Source organism: Heterocephalus glaber, unplaced genomic scaffold (assembly GCF_053883595.1).
Source record: "Heterocephalus glaber isolate CG9 unplaced genomic scaffold, H.glaber_assembly_v1.0 deba00001594, whole genome shotgun sequence".
In the NCBI taxonomy this organism is placed as follows: Eukaryota; Metazoa; Chordata; class Mammalia; order Rodentia; family Bathyergidae; genus Heterocephalus; species Heterocephalus glaber.
Window position 1 is genome coordinate 16,990,093 of NW_028258369.1, and position 17,718 is coordinate 17,007,810.

Sequence of the window (17,718 nt, forward strand, 5' to 3'; positions counted from 1 at the left end):
ATGGAGTTTTTAATCTCCTGGAAATCTGTTTGCATCTGTTTTATGGATTCCATTTGTTTCCTATGTTGGGATTCCATCATGTTCCTCAGATCCTCTAATTTTTATCTGTGTCCTCTCTAGATTTATTAATCATGTCTTGCACCATGAGCACAACATTTGCTGTTATCTGAGTAATTTTTTTTTATTTCATTTTTCCCAGATCCTCTTTTGTTGCCAGTTCAGAGAGTCCAGGTAGTTGAGTATCTGATTGTTCCATCTTGTTTCCCTTTGGGATTGCTATAGGTGATCCAGAAGTCTGTTTTTGAGTCTTGTTTATGTGTCTTCTCATTTCCATGGGGGGGTGTGCTTCTGGTGCCCGTGCGGCTCACCTTCTCTGCCCTAGGAGCTTGGGATGGCAGTGGGGGAGCTTCCTTCTGGGTGCTGGGCTAAGAAGCCTTTTAGAGAAAGCCCTGATACTCATGTTTATAGCACCGCAACTCATAATAGCTAAATCTTGGAAGCTGCCTATATGTCCATTAATAGATGACTGGATAAAGAAAATGAGGTATTGGTACACAGTGGAGGACTACTCTGCCATAAAGAAGGATAAAATTGGGTAATTTGTAGGAAAATGGATGTACCTTGACACCATAATGTTAGGTGAAATAAATCAGACACACAAACTGAAATATTGAGTGGTTTCTCTTATATGAGAAATCCAAAGCATAAATAATTAAAGAAGAAAAATAAAAGATAGATAATAAGAAACAGAGAGATCTTTTGCAAATAGGGCAAGGGACCAAGAGCTGGAGGGGGCGAGGAAAGGTAGGGAAGGGGACCAAAAAGAGTTAAGATGTGCTATACACATGTACTAACTCCCCACGAGGAAAGTAATCATTATGTACCGCTAAGGTATTAATAAAAATTAATTTTTTGTGTATGGTACCGGGGATCGAACTCAGGACCTTGTGAGCAGGTGCAGTACCACTGAGCTAAATTCTTGGCCCAGTAAAAATTAAAATTTGAAAGAAAAATATAAAAATAGAGAAAGTCCTGAGGCCACAATACAATAAAAGTCCATTGTACCATGGCTAGGGATATACACAGAAATGTCTACCCTGCCTCCTTGGAGTTATGGAGCTCCAAGAGACAAGCACCCACAACAGGCCTACCATGAGACTCATTTTGGATTGGAGAAAGTGAGCTCAAAGAGGTTAAAAAATTTGTTAGAAGTCCCAGCCAGTGTGGTATAGAGCTAAGATTTAAACCCAGGCCTGGAATGCACGTGTTCAAATTTGGTGGCATGCAAAGGGTCACTGGGTACAGGTTGCCGAGCACTCACTAAATATGAAAAGTTGATTGATTGATTCTATTTCTTTTCTGGAGGCCTCCCAACCTTTGGAATCCCTCCTCCAAATTGTCCTCCCCGCTTTCAGAAGGACATGATCGGGTACTTCTACCCAGAGGGATAGAAAGCACAGCAGTGAGTTGCCAGTGACAGAGCAGCCCCTTAATCCCACCTTGGGTCCACTGTAAGACACCCCCAGAGCCCCGAGCCTGAAGGCCTGTGGCAGTGTAATGCCTACTGCATGGGCTCCCTGCTCCATTCTTGGATTCCCAACAGACGTTTTGAAGATAGAATATAACCTACACCCACTGGCTTTAGTCTGCCTTGGGAAGACATTTTTATTTCACACATCTTAACATGTGAAGAGCTAGGCACAGCTTATGTGTTTCCATACTATTTCTTTCCCAGCCTACAGGTTGCCCCATTCTTTGGCAGTTCTTCATGGCACTTGGTTTCCAGGCTTGTTTTCTTTGGTTAGATTCTTTTCCACACACTCTTGGCCAGAGTTACCAACCACAGCCCACTGGGGCGCCATGGCCTTTTATGAGTGTGCTGCTAAATGTCCATCATGGTATACACAGCTCATTTTTGCACAACCAAGTGGATGCCCCGTTACAGCTGTCTGCATCCTCAGGAGCACTGACTGCATGGGGCATGGCATGTGACAAAGCGTAGGGTAGACTTGCAGCCATACTTGTTGAAACATGTGGGAACTCTGCTAAGGGGTACATGAGATAGTTGGGACAGGGAAGTAAATGAGTATAGTCACACAATGAGTGAGCATTACACGGGACATGACTAGAGGGAGAAGCCTAGCCGACTTTAGACGCCATAAGACATTGTTCGCCGGTAAGACAGCTGCGGTCATGATTTCGAGTTCTCTTCTCTTTCAGGGTACTCAGGAGGATTATTATTAGGGAGTTTTTGCCCCCTGAACTTAGACACTTCCAAGCTGAATTAATTAAGATCTAGTACGTGATTGTCTATGCTTCTTTTCTTGCTGTGACAAACTGTAGGCCTTGGATGGATGACCTAGTGCCATAAGGTGGCATGGCTACTGTCAACCTGGGTCCCTACATAACTATATCGAAAAGAAATTTCCTGTAAACTCTCTGTGGACACAGCACACATGAGAAATAGATCTTTCTTGTAGTTGTCAACAGCAGTGACATTTTATAGTTGTATATCTGGATTATAAATGTAAAGTTTTAACTCATAATCATTAAAGAATTCACCAGCAAGAACGATGGAACTCTACTATACATTCAAAAAAGTGAATCCAGGCTTGATCGTGATAAGGCGATGCTCTCTGCTTCAACATACTTTGTTTTGACTGTGCATTCTGGAAGAGGTCCCAATTCACCCTGAAGGATCGCTCAGTGTTACTATACCATACCCTGGTCTATTCTGACGGATGTATTTGCTCAGTGTCTTGTGTCCTTATATCTTATTTTCAGTAATTGAAAGTCTGTTGTGACCAGAAAAATATGAAGAACGCTTGCTGTTCTTTTAGTTTAGTGACTACAAGTTTAGTGAGTATTGGAAATGTGGTCCAACTAACAAAAGAGACAAGACTGAGGCAGAATTAAATGTAGACGTGGCACATGGGGGTGGGGGGAGAAGCAATCACAAAAACACCATGGCCAGGTGCTACTTACCAGAACACTGAAGTCCACTGCCTTTGTATCCCTGTTTGCATTTGCACTTGAAGGATCCTTGGCTATTGAGGCAGTTGGCATGGGGGCTGCATGTATGGGTACTCATAGCACATTCATTTATATCTAAAAACACGAACATTCATTCCAGTGAACAACTTTATGATAACAGGGCTCACTGAGAGACTATCCCTTATACTCAAGCAACTCCGAGGCCAGCCACTCAACACCTCCAGCAAATCAAGTACTGCCTGGGAACTGAGAGGTGCTGGCCAGGAGCCCTGGCTCTGCCTACTGCCTGCCTAGCAGGTGAGGAGGGAAGCTGCAGCTCATCTCCCTTCACCCTAGCTGTGCATCTCCCACTTATTCATGGCCTGGAAGTCTGTAACTTGGTCAAGGCTTTTTCTTAACTTTTTCATCTATCTAATTTAGAGCTAAATAGCAAGAACAGAAAATAAATCCTATATTTGGAAGGGCTTGAAGCTCCTAACAAACAAAAGACAAGATCAGTCAGGAATCATTGACATCATCCGAACTCAGAGGCATGGGCATTTTGTTTAAAGCCTCCTGGAAGATAGGGTCAGGCTGGTCTGAGCTCGTCTGGTGGATTTAGAGGTGGAAAATTTGCCAAATTCCACTCAAGTGAGAGGTTCATTTACTCCATTCTCCATCCTGCTTTCTTTCTATGCATTGGTAGACAGGGCACACAAAATGGCTTATTGTTTTTTATTCAGCCACAAAGGGAGCTCAGATGCTAATCTTAATTACTTTGAAAGCCTTGGAGACTTGTTTCCTTGGGAATTGTGAAGCGCTCAGTGTGAATCCCCAACCCAACCTATGGAACTGCCCTGGGGTGTCAGGCAGCAAGCATACACTGTGTAACACAGACACTGGAGCACAGAGCTGGATGGGTCTGTAGGACGCCACGGGGTTGGAGTTCATGACAAACATGGATACTCCGAGCCTGTCTCAGACAGTTGCTATGTTTGAGAAGACTGGAGGGAAGAACTGTGGAAATTTCACGAGATGGTTCAAATCCCAGCAATGGAGTGTTGCCCCAACACCATTACCCAAGAAATGTCCTGGGAAGTCCTGAGAATAGGGTTGAAAGAAATCCTATTTTTCCCAACTGTTAGCTTTCCATGTCATGAACACATCTTTGTTACACAAGTTATGTGAACAGGAATCTAAAGGGAGCCCAAATTTCCCAACTGGAAGGTATAGCAAGGGTAAGAAGAATACTTTGAAGGGCCTCTCCAAACACCCACCTCTTGTGCTCATTGAGACTTGGGGTCCCTTCACTAAGGGGTAAAATATTTTATTTCACGTGGGTTAGGGCAATAGCTGACAGGTACCAGAATCTTATCAGAGAGCGATTTTGATGACTGTGGGAAAGGAACATTTTATTTGGAGCTCAAACTATGAAAGGACTAAAAGAAAAGAGAGGAAAGAGCATGTGTTCTTGTCTCTGTTCATTTTCCTAAAGCTACCCTAGTGGAAACTGCTATCAACAGACCACTGAGATCTTGTTAATCTTCCTTATACCAAATATAAATACGGTTTTATTGTTCCTATTTTATATGTGTAATTGGAGACAGAACTAAAAATATAAACAAAACAACCCCCCCACAAAAGTCATGTCAAGATGTGTCCCTCCACAATAGCCATATATATCTATCTATATCTATATCTATATCTATATATCTTAAATCTTTATTGATCTGGCTTCATAAATTTTGTCCCTAAATGCAGGAAACTTAATAGAGCTTTTCTCTGTGTTAAGCTGGTCACTACAGTAGACTGTTCAACTGACAGAATGAGCTGACATCAAAGTATCTGCATGGAAAGCCTATTGGTTTGGTGGGGGAGGAAAAAAGGAAAAGGCACCACTGGATCTTACCCACACAGTCATATCGACCACTGCTGTATTTCAGCTCAAACCCAATGTGACATTTGCAGTAGTAGCTTCCAAATGTGTTCACGCATCTCCGATTGTAGGGGCAGACTGCTTTACCAGAGGCACATTCATCAGTATCTAGGGTGTAGAACCAGAAGGTATCAGCAATGACAAGAAAAGTAGCCTCGACACATGCACTATGCACTCGCAGCCACAGCATGCAGTGTGGACGCACATGCGCAGTCTCCTTGCCAAGAGACCCGATTATCTGGTGCCAGTATCCTACCTTTCAGTAAGTGCTCTAGATTCCCTCCAGGCACATACCCAGTTCTTCCCTTGACATCTTTATACTCCTATGCACATCTTTTCCTAAGGGCAGTACCTCCTTGTAATGTCACTACTTATAGTCGCATCTGGTGTCATGTCAGGCTTTGGCTGTTTTGGGTCAGGGAGTGTGTGTCTGGCATTTAGGATTCATGCATCATATGTGCAGTGAGTGAATAAACATTCTCCCCAGCTACTCTATTGTATAACATATACAATTTTTGAAAACAGCTACACTTTCAGCAAACGAAATTCACAGTTAAGATTTACATTTTACAAAAGAATGACTCCATTCTCAAGCTCCTCTAAGGATTCTGCAGTATTGACTCAAAGCACAGAAGAAAGGTGGTTGTGTAGGAATGCACTTCTCCATACATTGTGGGTCAAGGGTGACTGTGTAATGATGCAGTGTTAGCCCCAAATAGGCGTGGTCCTCTTCCACCCACTGAGAGTCATGTAAGAGGGGCTGACAGCTATGCTGACAATCACTGACTCAAGCTCTGCTTTAACTTTCAGACATCAAGTCGGCTAGATGTTTCGCTCTCCTTCCAGACCTGTGGTTAAATGTGCAAGCTGCTGTGGGCATTGTGAAAATAACAAGAATTGGATTGACTAAAAGTAGCTTTCAGTGATCACTTTCATGCCCACACTCTTTCCTTTCCGATTAAAATGGCACCCAACAAATCCAAGAGGTGGGTAGAAATTTGGATTCAGTTTGGCCAAGATTTTGCCTTGTCCCATGAGTCTTATTTACTAAAGAATACTAAATGCTGTGACTGTAATTCAATCTTCGACTACTTTCAAACAGAAGACACATTTTAATTTACACATATATTTTTGAAAAGTGTTTAACTGATGTAGGACCTATTTGACTGAGTTTACTTACTAAATGCAGTTTATCAAATTGTGTACATTTAGGATAAATAAATGTCTAGCACCTTGACTGAAAAATATTTCTATTGCTTTGAAGATTATTAAATCATGCTGCTATTTGATACTGAAATCTAAAAAGATTAAGAACTCTTTTTAACATTCTGGTTTGGTTTGATATTCCCTTCTGAGGCTTTGTACTCACTTGATCTGAATATTTTGTACATTTGGTGCAACAGTTACGAGTATAACAATTTGATGGAGTATAATTGTTATGAGTATATACAATTCGGTGGACGACCACAATTCAGATTCACAAAAGAACCAAATCACAAGATGTATAGCGTTGTTTCCATTACCCAGGGAAGCCTGTGGGTGCTCCACCCATACCCTCTTAGCTCTCAGTTTCCATAGCTGCCATAGGCTGCTTGCCTGACCTGTGACATATTCTGTTCCCGTCCCCACCTGGGGCAGGCTGGGAGTACTGGAGAGGCATGCCCCAGAGCAGGCCCCTATCTGTGAAGGGCAGAGTTGATGGAGACATGCCCAGCACCCTTCCCCAGGAGGAAAATCTCAGAGGCAGCCTCCCCTGTCTCCCAGAGGTGCCATAACTCATTTAACTTGCTCCCTGAATTCACCTGGCGCTGGTTGGTGCCTTCCTTCTCCCATGTCACTTCCCTGTTCCTCCACTGGGGTTTGTTTCCCGAAATCTCCCCAGCCAGTTATTTGCTTAGCTTCCATGGAACCCAAAACTGAGATACAAAATAAGACAAAAGAGAGCAAGAGATAGAAGTTCTATGCCATGGATTTGATGAAACTCAAAGTTATAAATGAAGTTTTATGTGCTCCTTGATTAATATTACTGATTTAGTCTGCTCATTTTCTCCAGTCAAAAGTAATTGTGGAATAGTTAGCTTATGTAATTTACAGTAAGTTTTCTTGGTAAAATTGGCTACTTGCTAATTTAAGTTAAACAATGGAGATGGTGTATACTATTTTCACTAATGTTATGTCCAAAAATATGTATATACATTTTTTCTAGGAAAATACTGCTTGAACTTGGAATATAGCCCAATGGCCTTAAGATCTTACTCACTGAGTGATGACACTAGTGAAGCATTCTTTCTAGCATCACCAAGTGTGTCTAGAGCAGAAATGACTGCAAACATCATCTCAGAAATGGACACACACTATAGTTTAGAAGTTTGCAGTGTCTGGCCAGCAGGGTGATTATGATGCATGAAAAGGAGTTCATTCAGTAAAGGGGGAGTCAAGGCAGAAGAGTAGAAGTGGAGGCCACTCCTGCTGTCCTACCTACGCACACCCTTCCATCTGAGGCCAGGCGGAGTCCCAACGATGGACACAGACATCGAGGCCCTTCCTCTGTGTCTTCACAGCCATACTGGCAGTTGGTTCTGGCACAGGTTCGAGACTCTGCAAAAGTAGACAAGGATTAGCCTGTTCCTCCTGAGAACTATCTCTGAATTCTGAGATGTTAAATACAACATGTGGAATAGCATTAAAGGACAAGTTTTATTGTATATGAGTCTCAAATGGAAAGCCCAGGGGAATCAGGCCAGGGATCCATGTCTTGCTGGCCCTTGGGTTGAATCCTGTCTGTAGTCTGTTTTTCTGGGTGAGGCTTTAAGCCTGATGGTCTGTAGGGAGGATGGACAGCTCTCTGACTGCATCTCTTCCTCCTCTTGTGTGCCCTTGGGTCACTCCCTTATGTCACTTAGTTGATCTCTATGGGGTAAAATGTAATGCTTGTGTAGGCTGTCAGTGTAAACCAGTAGGGCAGATGAACCCATCCTTGAGATCTCCCCATGCATATATGCCCTCAGTAAGAGTCACTGAATCACAAGACTTGGTCTTTCAGGTACATGTATTAAAACATATGGCACATACTGCTGATCAGCTGCCCGAAAGCCATCCTGGACCCATTTTCTCTTGTCATTCTCACCATGGGGGCTGAAAAACCAGGTATTTGTCTTTTTCCCAGCTTCCCCCACAGCAAGGAGTGGCCATGTGACTCATGTGGCCAAAGAAATATAAAGCTATAAAGATTAGAGGGGGTGGAGCTTCTGCAAAAAGATATTGCTACATGATAAAAGGGACTAGTATGAAAATGGTATTCGTTCATTTGTGTCACTTCTGTCCCCTGAGTTTCCCCTACCTTTGATGTGTGTATGACATAGCGTAACTTCTCTAGCAGGGGTCCAGCATACATGGATCATAAATACATGAGGGCTAAAATATTCTTATGGTTCCAGCCTAATGTCCACAGCAGAGGAGCACAGTGAATACATTGGCCCTGTCCAATCTCTTGCACAACATCCCAATCACCCAGTGGGACAAAAGAGATTTCGAGGGGAGGAGAAGGCTTCTGGGTCGCCATACCACTGCCTCCCCCAGAGCACAGGAGGTGAGCCACTCCCAGCACCCAGGAGGAGGCTTCTGGGCTGCCCTACCACCCCCTAGTCCACAGGAGGTGAGCATTGCAGGTGCCAGCAACACACCCCCCCCTCAAAATGAGAAGACACATAAACAAGTCTCAAAACCAGACTTCCAGATCACCTAAAGCAACCCCAAAGGGAAATGAGATGGAACACTCTGATATGCAACCACCTGGACTCCCTGAACTGAAAACAAAAGAGGATCTAGAAAAAATAAAATAAGAAATAATTTCTCAGATAACAGCAGAGATTGTGCCCATAGTGCAAGACATGATTAATAAATCTAGAGAAGACACAGGTAAAAAAACAGAGGAACTGAGGAACATGATGGAATCCCAACATATTTATTCTCAGTTTAGACATCAAAACAAATGGAATATATAAAACAGATACAGGCAGATTTCCACGAGATTAAAAACTCCACTGAAAGCTTACGCAGCAGAATGAGCCAATGTGAGGACAGAATTTCAGATATAGAAGATAAGATTGGAAATATGGACCAGAAAAAGAAAAATTGCTTTAAAATAGTAAGGGACCATGAGAAATCAATCCAGCAGCTGCTAGAAGATGCAAAGAAGAATAACATAAGAATGATTGGAGTCAGTGAAGAAACAGGAGAGAGTGTAGATGACATAAAAGAACTGTTCACAGAAGTGATGGCAGAAAACTTCCCAAGCAAGGGAAAAGAACTTGACGTACAGATAAGTGAGGCATATAGGACTCCAAATAGCCTTGATCAAAAAAAATCTACACATAGGCATATAATTGTTAAGATTCCAGAAACCCAACAGAAGAACAAAATTCTACAAGCAGTTAGAGAAAAAAAACAAATCACATACAAAGGAAAGCCCATCAGAATCACAGCAGACTTCTCAACACAAACCCTCAAGGCAAGAAGAGCTTGGAGTGATGTATTCCAAGCCCTAAAGGAAAACAGCCTCCAACCCAGATTGATGTACCCTGCAAAACTATCTTTCAAAGTTGATGGGGAAATAAGATACTTTCATGACAAAGAGCACCTTAGGAACTTCATGAATACCAAACCAGCACTCCAAAAAATTTTAGACAATATCCTAGGAAAAGACAATGAGGATCACAACCCCAGGAAGCCCAGCAGAATTAATCCATTGGGCGTGACAAATTAAATGCAAAGGGGGAGAATCCAACAAAAAGAAAAAGTCATAACAATGATAAGTCAATACCTATCTGTACTGGCTATTTCTCATCTTCTTATGTCTACTTTTTAATTGGGTTGTATATTAGTGAGCTGTAAGTGTTCTAAAAATATTCTGGTCTTAGGTTATATGTATTATAAATATGGTCTGTTTAAGGACTACTTTTCACTTTCTTAATGATGTCATTTAAATTTCTAAATTTTGATGGAATCTCATTTATCATTTTCTTTCTTTTATACATCATGTTTTGTGTACCCTAGGAAATTCTTGCCTACCCTATATTCATGAACATTTTCCCTTATAATTTCTTCTTAAAGTTTTATAGTTTTAGTCTTTCATATTTAGGTTCATAGATCCTATCAAGTTATTTTTATGTATGGAAATAAAGGGTTGAGGTTTATTTTTTACATATGGATACCAGGTGTTCTAGTACCATTTGCTGAAAATACTATCTTTTCCTCTGCTCTTGAATTGAGTTTATGTTCCATAAAATATTAATGTTAAATAATCTTTCAAAACTCAGTGGACCATATATGTGTGGTTCTATTTCTAGATTCTCTGTTTTATTCCATTGATCTATATGTCTTTCCTTATGGCAACACTGCCTTGATTATTGCAGCTTTAGAGGAAGTCTTAAAATTAGTTACTAAATGTCTTCCAACACTGTTTTTTGTTTTACTTTTCTAGGTCCTTTGTACTCCTACATAACTTTTAAATTTCAATATCCAATTCTTCATTTGTAGCAAGTATACATCAACCTGAATTTTTATATATACCTTGTGTTTTCTAATCCTGCTAAATTCAAATACAAGTTCTAGGGGCTCCTAGAGATTTCTTAGTATTTTCTCTGTAGATGATCATTTCATCTACATATAAAGATTTTACTTCTACCTTGCCAATCCTATGCTAATTATTTCTTTTTATTGCCAGACTATTTTGGTTTGTGCCTTTGTTTCAAAGTTTAATGGAGAGATGAAGAGTAGGCGTATCTGCCCTTGTTCCCCACCTTAGGGAGAAAGCGTTGGATCTTCTCCATTCATTTAAGGCGTTTTTGCTGGAAGTATGGAGTACATGGCTTATCTGCTGAGATGGTTCTGTTCTACTTCTAGTCTCCTGATAGCTTTTACCATGAACAGCTGTAGAATTTAGTCCAATACTTTTTCTGCAACTACTGACAGGATCATATGGATTTTTCCTTTCCTCTGTTAAAATGTTACTTAATAGGGGTGGATCTTCCAATGCTGAACCAACACTGCCATCCCTATACCAAAACCACTTTCTACATACTGCCAGATCTGACTTCTAATAGTTTGTTTTGTTAAACAAATTTCTCTCTATGTTCATATTTTTTTCTTCTATTATCTTTATCCAGTTTTAGGATTAGCACAATGTTGATTTCCTGAAATGAAGGGAGAAGTGTTCCTTCTTTCTTCTGCTTTAACTGTTTGATACAATTTACCAGTTAAAATGTATATGAGCCTGTTGTTGTATCATAGGTCAGTTTTCAAGCTAGGAATATAATTTCTTTAATAGGTGCTATTCAAATTTTATATTTCCTCCAGAGTCAGTTTTATTGATTTGTCTTCCAAGGTACTTCTTAGAAGTTGTCAAATTTATTTCAAGAAAGATTTTTGTAATATGCTTTCTATATCCTTTTAAATTCTGTAAAATCTGTGGTAATTTCCTGTAAATTTTGATATTGTAATTAAAAATGTATAATATATATTGTGTAATAGGAAGAAATGGTCTAAAGGAGCAGGGGAAGTGGGAGAGGTAGGGGAAAGGAAAGAAGGGAAAAGAAAAATTGTGAGAAAAGGAAAAATGGAAACAAAGTCTTTGCAAATAGAGAAGGGTGGAGGGAATGAAGGGAGGGCAGGGGAAGGGGAAAAACTAAGAACCAAGATACATCATGTAAAGGTACAAGATCCCAATGATGAATGTAACTGTATTGTATACCTAAAATGTACCAATAAACTCAATGGAAAGAAAAAGGGATTTTGAGGGGCCAGTGGGATATAATTAGCACCCAGGAGAGAGGTCTATGGCTGCCTGGAGCCTGGACACTAAACTGTAGACAGGGAGCACAGGTAACCCCTAGACATACAGAAACACAAAGGAGGTTCAGAAACAGAGACCTAAGGGGACGCAGAAAGCACCTCCTGATTGATGGTTATATTACTTGTGTCTTCTCTTCTCTTTGGCCATCCTCTTTAGACTTGCTTTTTGGGCTGGGGATTTAGCTCAGTGGTGCCACACCTAGCTGGCAAGTGCAAGGTCCTGAGTTCAATTCTCAGTACCGGGAAAAAATTAAATAAAATAAACTTACTCTTTAAAATTAACGTGACTCTTCTTTCCATTTAGGGAAAGAAATCTTTTTTGGCACCAATTGAGCTCTCACAGAATGCTGCAGAAGCATCCTTTAGCATCTGTCTTTTTAGAAATTTGGAGAGATCACTATAAAAGCCTTGTTGCGGGGGGCTCTGGTGAAGTTCTACTTGGTTGTTCTTATCAGGGTGCTGGCTTTTTGAGGACTCATTAAGCTATGCATTTGCTTCCTGTGAGTTTCCATATAATTTATAATAATAAGGATTTTTAAAACAAGACGCTTTGAGTGCCTGCTTTATCTCCCAGGCTTGCCTGCTAATGGAGCATCTGAGTGACTAGCAGTGTGGGGGCATGTTGCCAAAGAGGGACATGACAAGGAGGAGCCAGGGGGGCAGTGAGACATCCACTAGGGCAGATTTTATAACCTTGGTAAAGCCCGGGACGACTCTCAACATAGGAAGCTGGGTTTGCTGGGGCTGCAGGGTGGAGGATGGAGACGGGAGAGAGGAGGGGAGGAGAGAAGGTGGGCAGGGAGCAAGGGTTTGCCTTTCAGCTGCAACATAAAACCTGAAAAGCCTTTCCTCTCCATAAATGAATGGATATAGACTCCGACTCTCCCACAGGAGAGGGGCGTTTCTTTATCACAGAAGGGCTTTTCTTTTCAGGAATGTGAGTCAGAATGCATTTCCAGAAAGAGCCACTAATCTTTGGGAGTGAGGCAGGGGGCGTGAGAAAGGTAGCTGGAGGGGAGGATTGATGGCCTGAGATGGCATGGAAGTTTATTACCTCCCCAAACAATATGCTCATGTTAGTCAATGAGCTCAGTTTCATGATGTAACCCAACCCACCCCTGCCCATGTGGAGATACGGATATAGATACATCATTTATTTTCCTCCCACTTCATCTTTTTCCTTTGTAAAGTAAGTGTCCAGAAGAGGCAAATCCACAGAGACAGAAAGCAGATGAGTGGCTGCCAAGGGCAGCAAGGAGGGAGAGTGGGGAGGGGCTGCTCATGGGTTCGAGTTGCTTTTTGGGGTGAAGATGTTGGGGAACTCGATAGTGGTGATGGCTGCAATACACTGTGACGGCACTGAATGCCACTTTTTAAAACGGTTACAATGGTGAACTTCATATTTTAGGTATTTTACCATAAAGTTTTTTAAAGTAAGTGCCCAAAGATGTTTTAGCCTGGGACAATGATGGAGATTGAAAAAAAAAAATCACTCAAGTCCACCTTTTCCCATGCATGAAATGGCAAAAACAAAGGCTCAAGTGTTGACCGAGAGTGGCCTGGCTGCTGGAACTTACTGGCACATGTCGCATCTGGCATGAGCGTGTGGCCGCTGAGACAGAAGCACTTGTAGCTGCCGTGTGTGTTCACACATCTGTGCTGGCATGGCCGGGGTTTGATTCCACACTCGTTCACATCTGTCGGGGTTGTTGGAAAATGGAGAAAGGTTAACCGGATGAGGAAGCATCTAGATGAGGAACCCTAGATGCCAATCTTAGAAAGGACAGCTGGGCTGGCTTCTCTGGAATCTGCTACCTAGTCACCTCTTGCACCACCATAAAGTGCCATCTCGAGGGACTGGTGAGGATGTGGAGCAGATGGAATGATCATTCAACATTGGAGGGAATGGAAATTGGTAGAAACACTTTGGAAAACTGGCAGAATCTACTAAAGTTAGAGACATACCCATGCCCTAGTGATTCTAGTCCTGGGTACATATGTTACAGAAATGTGGATTTGTGCTCACCAAAGACCAAAAACATCCACTGAAATGATCCTAATAGCACTAGTTTTAATATCTCCAAATGGGAATTAATGCAAATACTACCCAATAGGATAGATTAGTGCCTTGTATACACATGCAGCGGAATACTACATGGCAATGAGATGAGTCTCACAAACATGATATTGAGTGGAAGAAGTGGGGGACACATATGCTTACATACTGTGTTACTCTGTGATCCAAGAGGTCGAGAGATGCTTTGCTTGTTGGGGTGGAAGTGACTAGATGGGGCATGTGATTACTTGGGGAAGTGACTGTTGTGTTTGTACTGTTTTGATTTGTTCACCAGTTTACATGAATGTGTGAAAATTGAGTTATACACACTTTCTATATGCACAATTCTATGTGTATACTACTGGAATTTAAAAGTTAGAAATATACAATTTAGAAATTTCTGCCTCAAATGCTTTCCCAGACAGCCTGTGACAGACGCCAACAGCACAGCCTCCTTTCCATTGTTCTCTGGGTGGCTCTGGACTGGCCCAATTGTCCTGGCTCATATCATTCTAGAGACAGTCCTGTCAGACTGCTGGATGTCAAGAATGGAGGAGAAAACAGAGGACATTTACTCCCTTGTAAATATGTTCACAGGATGCTGTTAAGTGATAAGAGAAGTTCAGAAAGCTATTATATATAGATGGATCACAAATTTGTAAAACAATAAATAAATAAATAAAGTATAAGAAAAAAGGGAGGGTGTGCTCTCCATGCTAATCATGGTTGTCTTTAGGAGGTAAGATGTAGGGCAGCAGTCCCCAACCTTTTTGGCAACAGGAACCAGTTTTGTGGGAGACAATTTTTCCACGGACAGGGGTTGAGGTAGGATGGGGGTGGGTGGGTGGTTTTGGATGATTCAAAGGAACTCTCAACCCTAGATCCCTCACACGCACAGTTCTCTATAGGGTTTGCATTTCCATGGAAATCTAATTCGAGAGCTGATCTGACAGGAGGTGGAGCTCAGGTGGTGATGCCAGCCATGGGAAGTGGCTGTAAACACAGACAATGCTTTGCTGGCTCACTCAAGGTTTGCCTCCTGCTAGCTGGCCCTGTTCCTAACCAGCCTTGGACCAGTACCATGGACTGGTCAGTGGCCCAGGGGTTGGGAACTCCAGATGTAGGGTGTCTTTCTCCTCTGTGCTTTTCAGTTCTTTCTAAAAGACAGTTTAAACCCTGAGAATGGTAACATTTTTTTTTATTAAAATACAAACAAATAATACAGAAGGAAAGTGGGTAGAGGATCTTACTTTTGAATATATGGTCATGTGCGGGGGCCTCAAATCTTACATCGCCCAAGGAAAGACAAAACCACCACATTCCATGGAAGATGAAAATTCAGCATGGCCACAGTCACAACACTGTGCCTTTTGCTTCTGACGAAATCTCTATGTGGGGATTTTCTAGGCCCTCACTGGACCTTTGACACTCCCTTCTCCACTGCCTGTGCCCTCTGCCCTATCCTCTCCGTCACAAGACCCTAACAGCTTCAAGCAGGAGGGGAAGCTGGCAAATGCTGACCAGACCTAATGGCAAAGCCAGGAATACCCTACCCCTGGCTCCAACTTGTCCCTTGGAAGGAGGATTTGTGTGAGAGACATCAGTTGAGGGCTGAGGCCTGTTGCCCTGACTGGATATCTGTGGACTTTGATCAGGCTACAGTGGGGCAGGGAAGCTGTCAGGGAAAGACAGACAGCCCCAAACTTGAGCCAACTGGACCACTCCCTCAGTGCTAATGTTTTACTGGGACTTGAAAACTAGCATGAGAAATATGGTCTCTATTCCAAGTCTCTTGAGAAAATATCTTGGCACAGAATCTAGAACATATGGAAAACCGAATTTTATGCTGTGCAACCTGTGGTAAGGAATACAGCTGAGCTATCACTTAGGAGCACAGGATTCTTTTTGGATTTTATGAGACCTGTCTCACTATGTAGTCCAGGCTGGCCTGGAACTCCAGGCAATTCTCCTGCCTCAGCCTCCCGAGTGATGTGATGACAGGCGCATGCCACTAGGAGTGTGTGATTCTTTTTTTTTTTTTTTTGGTACCCGGGATCGAACTCTGGTCCTTGGGCTTGCACAGCAGGTGGTGAAACCTCTGAACTAAATCCCTGGTCCGAGTGTGTGATTCTTGATGCACCTCTCTCAGGCAGCTGGATGGAGATCTGAGAAGCACGTGTGGGGCCCTGGCCTGGACTCCATGCTGGCGGTGGGACACGAGAGACAGAGATCCCTCTCTGAGGCTGTAGGGCTGCTGGAGTGCAGAAAAGCTACTCCAGTGTGTGTAGCTGAGCTCTGGGATTGGCGGCCAGGAGCAGGAAGGGTAGAGTGCAGTGGATGTCTGCCTGTGGCTCAGTCTCCATCCTCCCTTCTATAACCCTGGCAGCAGTTCTTAAGGGCAGCTAGACTTGATTTGCTGCTCTTTGTTCAACTTTCTGATAGGATCAGGAGGAGTTTTTAATGTTGCAGGTTTGTTCATGCCAGGTTTCTCACCTTCCATTGATATTTGAGTCCAGAGCATTCTTTTTTTGTACAAGGGGCACTGGGGATTGAACCCAGAGACTTTGCACTATGCTATATCTCAAACCCTTTTTATTTTAAGACAGAGTCTTGCTAAATTGCCTAGGTTGGGCTTGAACTTGTGACCTTCCTGCTCAGACTCCCAGAACCCAGATCAGACCCTTCTTTGCTGGGGGCAGGGCTGTCCTGTGCATTGCAGGTTCTGTGTTTAGCAGGATCCCTGGTGTCCATCCACACCCAGTGTGACAATCAAAATTGTCTCCAGACATTGCCAAGGGTTCCCTGGGTGACTAAATCATCCCATTCAAAACTGCTGGTCTGTGGTACAGAACAGACCACTTGCTCCAATGAGGTATTTTTATTCACCATAGTGGCTCGCAAGACTGCTCAACCTCAGCACTTCCCACATTTGGATCTGATTGTTCTTCTTTGTGAGGAACTTTCCGGTGCACTGCAGGATGTTTCGTGACATCCCTGGGCTCTAAGCACTACACAGCTCCCTTCCAAATGTCTTCAGACACTCACCCTGGGGTAAGGCTCCCAGATTTGGCAAATGAAAATAAAGGATTCCCAGTTAAATTTGAATTTCAGACAAATGACTAATCCCATACGATATTTGGAACAAACATATACTATACAATTATTCATTGTTTATCTGAAATTTAAATTTATTTATTAAAATACAGTGGGCATCTGTATTTTATCTGGGGGACAAAATCAATGCAGGTTGCAAACCACTGTTCTAGGTGTTATAAATAAATACTTTAAGGCCTTCAGATAAAGAGCATAGGACAAATGTCACAAATGGTCCTTTAAAATATATCAGTTACAGCCGGGAGTGGTGGTGCATGCTATTATCTCAGCACTTGGGAGGCTGAGGCAGGAGGATTGCCTTGAGTTTGAGGCCAGCCTTGGCTACACAGTGAGTTCAAGGCCAGCCTGAACTACATAGCAAGACCCGTCTTGAAAAAAGAAAAAAAAGAAAAAGAAAAGTAGGAAAATATATCATATGAGCACCATTCAACCCAACAATTTCATTTTTAGATATTCATTCCACAAACGTACTCAAGAGTGCAAAGATATGAATAGAATGGTATTTGACTGAGCCCTGTTTGCAATGGCAGGAAATTGATGGTTGTGAAAAGATCTGTTTAGCACTGATGAAAGTGTTCACACCAGGGACAGGAGGCGGCCGTGGCAAGTACGAGGTAGCTCAGTGCTGACTAGGGAAGAGGCCTCCAAGAATATATGTGCCAGAGAAAAGGGCCCAAAAGATCCAGAACAAACTGCTAGCTAGGTTATAATAAGAATTAGGGATGGCCACTCTTACTTTATCATTTCTGTCCTTTTGCATTGTTGGATTTTTAAAAATAAAAAATGT

At 42.3% G+C, this 17,718-nt stretch overlaps 1 protein-coding gene across 8 annotated transcripts in view; it reads right to left on the reverse strand.

Annotated features, from left to right (window-relative positions):
- Egfl6 (EGF like domain multiple 6) overlaps positions 1-17,718 on the reverse strand; it is a 62,628-nt gene that overhangs the window by 25,594 nt on the left and 19,316 nt on the right. For all 8 annotated transcript variants that reach the window (XM_004871005.3, XM_021249131.2, XM_087193743.1 and 5 more), the window contains 4 exons: positions 13,339-13,458; positions 7,388-7,507; positions 4,883-5,017; positions 2,986-3,108 (listed from right to left, as the gene is read on the reverse strand). In XM_004871005.3, coding sequence (XP_004871062.1) covers positions 2,986-3,108; positions 4,883-5,017; positions 7,388-7,507; positions 13,339-13,458 — 498 coding nt within the window. The remainder of the gene's footprint in view (positions 1-2,985; positions 3,109-4,882; positions 5,018-7,387; positions 7,508-13,338; positions 13,459-17,718) is intronic.